Raw genomic sequence first — 8509 nt, forward strand, 5'->3', positions numbered from 1 at the left:
TTCCTGTTCAATCCCGTCTTGTGTCTATACAACACAACCTTATACTCTCCTTCCTGTTCAATCCCGTCTTGTGTGTATACAACATAACCTTATACTCTCCTTCCTGTTCAATACCGTCTTGTGTTTATGTAACATAACATTATACTCTACTTCCTGTTCCATTACAACACAGTTCTAAGCACTTTCCTCCGCCTCACAACACTATGTTATCTATATTCTGCAAAATACTATTATAGATCCTGGCAATCCTTACATCCTTATGATCTTAATATTACTTTACTTTCCATAAAGTTGCAACACAGTCATACTTTCATTTCAATGCTTCAAATATAAAGCTTAGTTCACCTACCCTAACCTAACCTTTTTAAACTTTATAATATCAACTTACTTTCCTTTCTTATTGGGCTCCCGGAGTCTGCCATATTCGTAATCTGTGGTCCACAATCTTGTATTCTGAACATTTTCAAAATAGTTATCCGACGTCACAGTTAGCTGAAATTGTGTGAAAGAAAGCTTACTAACATTTTAAGTTTATAAATATGTACCAAACATTAAAAGATTCAGCAGAAACAACAAAATATAAATGTTTTTATTGTTATTAATAGAATTTCATAGCACTGTTTTAAATTATAAAAGAATAGTTAATAGTATTCGGTAAAAACAAATATAATGTCAGAAATACTGTAATTCACGGAATTCTGAAATGTCAGGTTTTTATGTATGTAGAGGCCGGATTCTTTACAGTAGGTGTCTGTGACTTGTTGGCGATGGAAGCTAACAATAATAGGAAAGCACATAATCCACTTGTCTTAAAATATGTTCAATACAAGTCAAACGTATCTACAAAAATTTGTTTCACTATTGGTTATCAAAGTTGTATCTGAAGCTTTAAATAATTATATTTTCTTGTCAAATGTCCACGCAGACTAGTTAAGTTACTTTCAGTTACTTTAGAACTCAACTGAAAAGACGAATTATTTTTTCTACTCTGTGCACAATCTGTGATAGATTTACTTATTTTACCCCGTGGGTTACCAGAGTTGTATCCAGAACTTCAAATAATTGTCTCCTTTTCATCAAAATTCACACAGGCGGGTTCAATTACTTGAGAACACACACTTTGACAAGATAAATGGTTCTCCTTTATCTCTGTTATTACGATACCACTGTGATACTCACTTTAAATATTGTCCGTTATGGCTAAACTAACGATCACACAGTCTAACTTCACCTTCACTAGCTTAACTTTTTCTGACTTAACTTGCACTCAATTGGTCGCCTATATATATATATACTGCCCCACTGAAACCTAGAACTTTCTATAAACTACGAGACGCTATGATGTAACAATACTCACTTAAAGAAACGAGAAAAATGCAGTAAGTTCGAGTAATGACATCAAATTACAACAATTGAATTACACACACAAAGTACGAGTTACATAACGAAATTTGTCATAACTATCGCCTTTAAAATAATTAACTTTAACACTCTTGTTATGAAAACAAAATAATCATTAAATATTAGATCACTAAATTAACTAAATAATAATTCTTATACTAAACAGTCTTGTATATCCAAAATAACATCTATAACAATAATGGAAACAAAATTTAATATTTGTCTTAGAAGATATTTAATATAAGGATTCTTCCTTCTTACGTTTTCATACAACTCTGTCAACTTATCCTCATCAAGAAGTTCGTCTGGGTAGCCTATGTGGGATTGAATGGCATGAGCCTAGAAACAAAAACAACAAAAAACAAAGCGTGGCACATTACTTTTAATATATATATATTTTACAGCCAGTTTTAAACTGATTTAACAATATGAAGAAGAGCGTGTTATGATTGTTTAGTACAGAAATACATAGTGTAACTATTCTGGGTGATACATAGTGTAATTATTCTGGATGATACGTGCTGTAATTATTCTGGATGATATCGTATTGTAACTATTCTGGATGATATCGTATTGTAACTATTTTGGATGGTACGTAGTATAATTCGTCTGGATGATACATAGTGTACCTATTCTGGATGATACGTAGTGTACCTATTCTGGATGATACGTAATGTAACTATTGTGAATGATATGTTGTGTAACTATTCTGAATCATACACAGAATAACTATTTTAGATGATATTTAGTGTAACTAGTCTGGATGATACGTGGTACAGCTATTCTGGGTGATACGTAGTGTAACTTTTTTGAAAGATACCTAATGTAACTACTCTAGATGATACGTTGTGTAACTATTCTGGATGATACATAGTGTAACCAATTTGGATTACACCTACTGTACCAGTCTGGAATAATTCGTATTTTAACTAGTCTGTATAATACTTAAGGTAACTATTCTGGATGATACCTAGTGTAACTGGCTTGGATGATAAGTAGTGTAATTATTCGGGATGGTACGTGGTGTAACTATACTTGATTATCCTTAAGGTAAGTATTTTGGATGATACCAAGTGTAACTATTCTGAATAATATGTAGTGCAGCTATTCTGGATGATAGGTAGTGTAACTATTCTGGATGATACACAGTGTAACAATTCTAGATAATCATTAGTGTAACTATTCTAGATAATCATTAGTGTAACTATTCTAGATAATCATTAGTGTAACTATTCTGTATGATACATAGTGTAACTATTCTAGATAATCATTAGTGTAACTATTCTGTATGATACATAGTGTAACTATTCTAGATAATCATTAGTGTAACTATTCTGGATGATACATAGTGTAACTATTCTAGATAATCATTAGTGTAACTATTCTGGATGATACATAGTGCAGCTATTCTGGGTGATGCGTAATGTAACTATTCTGGATGATACCTAGTGTATATAATCTGTATGATATATTGTGTAACTATTCTGAACGATATCTTACTGTGCAGCTACTCTCTATGATACGTAGTTTGACTAGTCTGATTGGTACTTAGTATAACTTGTCTGGATGATAATTAGTGTAACTATTCTGTATGATAAATAGTGCAGCTACTCTCTATGATACGTAGTTTGACTAGTCTGGATGGTACTTAATGTAACTCGCCTGGATGATATTTAATTTAACTATTCTAAATGATATATATATTGCATCTATTCTGGATGATTCACAATGTATCTATTTTGGATAATACGCAGTGTAGCTATTGGGGATGATACTTAGAGTAATATTCTGGATGATATGTAGAAACTAGTCTTCATGTATCGTATTGTAACTATTCTGAATGATAAGTGGTGCAGTTATGTTGGATGGCATGTAATGTAACTAGTCTGGATTATACGTAGTGTAATTATTCACAAAGATATGATGTATAATTATTCTGTATGATACGTAGTATAACTAGTCTGGATGATACGTAGTATAACTAGTCTGGATGATACGTAATATAACTAGTCTGAATGATACGTAGTATAACTAGTCTGGACGATACGTAGTATAACTAGCCTGGACGATACGTAGTATAACTAGTCTGGATGATACGTAGTATAACTAGTCTGGATGATACGTAGTATAACTAGTCTGGACGATACGTAGTATAACTATTCTAGATGATACGTAGTGTAATTATTCTCAAAGATATGATGTATAATTATTCTGTATGATACGTAGTATAACTAGTCTGGATGATACGTAGTATAACTAGTCTGGACGATACGTAGTATAACTAGTCTGGATGATACGTAGTATAACTATTCTAGATGATACGTAGTGTAATTATTCTCAAAGAATAGTATAACTATTCTAGATGATACGTAGTGTAATTATTCTCAAAGATATGATGTATAATTATTCTGTATGATACGTAGTATAACTAGTCTGGATGATACGTAGTATAACTAGTCTGGATGATACGTAATATAACTAGTCTGGATGATACGTAGTATAACTAGTCTGGACGATACGTAGTATAACTAGTCTGGATGATACGTAGTATAACTAGTCTGGATGATACGTAGTATAACTAGTCTGGACGATACGTAGTATAACTAGTCTGGACGATACGTATAACTAGTCTGGATGATACGTAGTATAACTAGCCTGGACGATACGTAGTATAACTAGTCTGGACGATACGTAGTATAACTAGTCTGGACGATACGTAGTATAACTAGCCTGGACGATACGTAGTATAACTAGCCTGGACGATACGTAGTATAATTAGTCTGGACGATACGTAGTATAACTAGCCTGGACGATACGTAGTATAACTAGTCTGGGTGATACGTAGTATAACTAGTCTGGACGATACGTAGTATAACTAGTCTGGATGATACGTAGTATAACGAGTCTGGACGATACGTAGTATAACTAGTCTGGACGATACGTAGTATAACGAGTCTGGACGATACGTAGTATAACTAGTCTGGATGATATGTAGTATAACTAGTCTGGATGATACGTAATGTAACTATTCTAGATGATACGTAGTGTAATTATTCTCAAAGATACGATGTATAATTATTCTGTATAATACGTAGTATAACTAGTCTGGATGATACGTAGTATAACTAGTCTGGACGATACGTAGTATAACTAGTCTGGATGATACGTAGTATAACTAGTCTGGATGATACGTAGTATAACTAGTCTGGACGATACGCAGGGTAAGTGTTCTGGATGTAGAGATTCTTCTGGCTTGTAACTTATAATGCTCCATATTTCATTTAAAATACTATATCTACGGTTTGTTAACGCTATTTTATTTATTTCAGTTAGAAAGAAAAATATGTTAAAATGGTGTATTTACAAACTTATATCTCTTAAGAGAGCTTCTGGATACATTTGTATTCCGTATTTTGTGAATTTACTCTAACTGTTACTGTTCATACAATATTCGAATTCCTGCTTAATGTTTTCACGTCTTTACATTTGTTAATAACTAATTAATATCTCTAGAGCTATTTGAATACAAAATGTTCACCGTTACCGACCTTTTCTTTCGCTTTCTGTTTAGTTTTTTCATCCATCCAGTGAAGTTCGTCCAACATCTTTACGAATTCTTTGTGAATATAGTTGACAATCTCAAGTGCCTTGATTAATGTAATAACAAGTATCATTCACGTATACTCTTTCTATGTATTTAATGTAATATGTTAATCCAAAATTTCCCTTAATAGTCTGAAATTATTGTTTAATAATGTATAATAGTACAGCCTTCAATACATTATCACCAATACCGAGGACTTTTCAAACCAACTGTGACATACATCATAAGTATACAACGATGGCTAAGATAATATATATATAATTTTTACCGACTTAGACTAAAAATAAAACACGAAGGCTTCTTAAACTATCGATTTCCACAAGTGATTTTCCCTGCAGGCGTGCCACGTTTTCATTAGATCACAATAACATGGATCCAATAAGTCCGAATATTTAACTAGGCCTTGAACTCTGGTTACTCTAAAGTAGATAAAAGTTTATACAATATGCAATATAGGTGAGAAGTTAGTTTCACGTATTAACTCACCCACTGTTTAGCAAAAAACTACAAATAACTAATACAACTAGCTTTGAATAACTCAAGAAGGGGGTCAATCGGTGGGTTTTAAAATTTATTCCTGTTTCATTAGATAAGATTGTTTGCTTTGGAATTTCGCGCAAAGCTACACGAGGGCTATCTGCGCTAGCCGTCCCTAACTTAGCAGTGTAAGACTAGAGGGAAGGCAGCTATTCATCACCACCCACCGCCAGCTGTTGGGCTACTCTTTTACCAACGAATAGTGGGATTGACCGTCACATTATAACGCCCCCACGGCTGAAAGGGCGAGCATGTTTGGTGGAATGCGGATTCGAACCCGCGACCCTCAGATTGTGAGTCGAGAGCCTTATCCACCTGGCCATGCCGGGCCTCATTAGATAAGAAGTTAGGTTTGACATTGGTCAAACATAACTTTGTTGAGATACATAATTCAGATAATTTTCAAATAACCAGGACATGTCTTGTTGTTTTATACTATTTCATAAAGTTAGGTATCAAAGGAAAAAAAATTAAGGAAGCTAATGAATCACGTTAAATTGTAGTTTATAAAAGACTGTTTAGAATTGCTGTTACAAATTACAATATGTATATTTTTCTTGAAATGTTCTATTTCTTCAGCTTAGGAAGAATAAACTAAGATAAGTTTAAAATGTCCTATCTTTTCCCACCTGCTCTTTGAAATCTACAGTTTACGTGTCATGAGGACTTTGACCCTAACCCCAGTTACACCTCCATTCTCGGAAGCCTTATCAATAAAAAATGGCCATAGTTTTACAAAATACTTTAATTGTTTTAAGTATTTTACCATTAGCCTTGGGGTATATACATTTACATATTAGTACATTATTGTTATGAAGTTTAATATATTTAATGTTGAACGTCTAATTGTCACTTTTTTAATATAATATACAATGCATTTGTGATCAGACACTTGATATTTTTAACTAATCTTAAAAGATTATGATATTCACGTTCAAAGTTCTTATGAAAATAGCATACAAAGATGCTTTATTAGCATATCATATCCATAAGATTATTTCTTGGTATACTGTGCCAAATATAATTATTTCAAATATAGAAATATTAAAAGAAAACGCTTTAATTTCTTCAAGAACTGAAATAAATTCTTCTACCAAAACGTTTGGGATATTAGGTCAGTCTAACGACAAGATTTGAAATTCTATACTTTAATGACAGAGAACTTTGGTGGATATTTTCACATACAAAATAAACATACAGTGTTGATATGGCGCTTACCAACTGCTTGCTTTCCTCTTGGAAATGGTTACGAACGTAGAGCGACGCCAGCGCCACACCTAAGTCGTTTGTTAAGAAATCCATACACTGTTCCCATCGGGGTGGCTCTATAGTTTTACCTGTGATAATAGTATTATACTGCTGTATCAGTTCCCTCCATGGTTTACTTAACGTGTGAAACGACCGTAGCACCACTCGCCACAGCATGTAGTTGCTAATTACCCTGAAATAATATAGAGTTTGAACATTAGGCTTAGCTTTACATACATTTGTAAATTATTAAATGTAATTACTTTACAGAAGTTTCTCATTAAGACAACAGGCACCACGAAGGTGTAATATAGTTTTCTAGCACTATTTATATCAATGATCCAAACATTTTTAAATATCGTCGTGCCTAAGACTAGTATTGGTAAAAAAAAATAGTCTGTGTTATAATGGAAATTCATTAGATAAAAGCTGTGTGTTCGTTATAATGGAGATTATACTACGAACATTTATATTCAAAACATTTTCACAACGAAATTGTTCTTTGAGTCAATTACCTACCGTTTATCACTAGAACTGACTATTTCGCCGATTTTTTTGATAAATTCAGGGACGATGACGACAACAGGCTCTGAATCTGGAATGGGATCGACCAGAAGGTTATTTAAGAACTTTCTCCAGTTTATCTGAGGCGCTAATCTTGAGATATCCGTAACGTTCATTTTATTGTAGAGCTTGCTTAAGTTTCTTCTTTCTTCCCTTGGTAGCGAGATCTGAAAGAACACACGTTTTTCAATGTTAATTTTCCAAGCAACAAAACCAAATACTGTAGGTTTTATGATACCTATTATTTTTATAACAAGTAACTGTATGAATTAAATTATGAATATCCTTGTTTACGTCAACTAATCATTCCATGATTGATTATACACCTTTAATGTTGAGATCAACTTTATTCGAGCGTATCAGAATATACTGTCGTCAAAACAGTAATAACGACTGAATTATTAGTACCATTTACTTCTATACCGATGAATTATCAGTGTTTAGTGCCAACATTAGCTCTTGAGATGAAAATGATCAACAGGACTTTGTAATAAAATGTTTCAATAGTTAAAATATTTGTTTATGGTTCATTCATTCATTAATTATTTTGATGTACAACATTGTTGTGATGAGGAGTAAGAAAAATGTTTTTGCATCCACTTCGAGTATCCAACGTAGTAGAAATGGAAATAAAATGGACCAGCAATATGACGTATTTTGAAAAATACGCTTTTCATCCATACAATAGATTTATCTCGTACGTAATGTTTTTTACAAAATATTAGATATTGTTACCTCTCACATTTTTGAATATGCATGTGCAAAATAATGTGCCTTAAAAATTAGTAATAACCCATTCATTTCTAGCATAATACTGGTAATTTGGGTGATAACCCATTCGTCTCTACTATAACAATGGTAATTCTGTAAAAATTAAATGTATCTTATTTCAACAATCCTTCTCTGAACAAGACCTTGGAAACAAGTTCGCGAACAAAAAATCTGGAATTCTCTCTTTTAACATGACTGTCAGTTTGTGGAAACGTTACTTGTAGGTACAAGCTGCTTTCTACCCAAGAGATAACGAGTTAGTTTTGTTGTATTAATTTATTTGTGTATTGTTTTCTATCATAAACAGCAAATTATTCGACTTCTCTACCGCATCATTCAAATGACGAAATTACATAGAAAGAAATATAAAGGAAAACTATTGGC

The 8509-nt window shown here is 32.8% G+C and overlaps 1 protein-coding gene across 1 annotated transcript in view; it reads right to left on the reverse strand.

The window, feature by feature from the left end:
- Nucleotides 1-8509, reverse strand: part of LOC106457020 (membrane metallo-endopeptidase-like 1) — a 104207-nt gene that overhangs the window by 22028 nt on the left and 73670 nt on the right. Inside the window, exons 8-12 of the mRNA XM_013916405.2 lie at nucleotides 7310-7521; nucleotides 6761-6983; nucleotides 4950-5048; nucleotides 1663-1740; nucleotides 389-492 (exon numbers count right to left, since the gene is read on the reverse strand). Of these exons, the coding sequence (XP_013771859.1) occupies nucleotides 389-492; nucleotides 1663-1740; nucleotides 4950-5048; nucleotides 6761-6983; nucleotides 7310-7521 (716 nt within the window). The remainder of the gene's footprint in view (nucleotides 1-388; nucleotides 493-1662; nucleotides 1741-4949; nucleotides 5049-6760; nucleotides 6984-7309; nucleotides 7522-8509) is intronic.

Source organism: Limulus polyphemus, unplaced genomic scaffold (genome assembly GCF_000517525.1).
Source record: "Limulus polyphemus unplaced genomic scaffold, Limulus_polyphemus-2.1.2 Scaffold282, whole genome shotgun sequence".
NCBI lineage: Eukaryota > Metazoa > Arthropoda > Merostomata > Xiphosura > Limulidae > Limulus > Limulus polyphemus.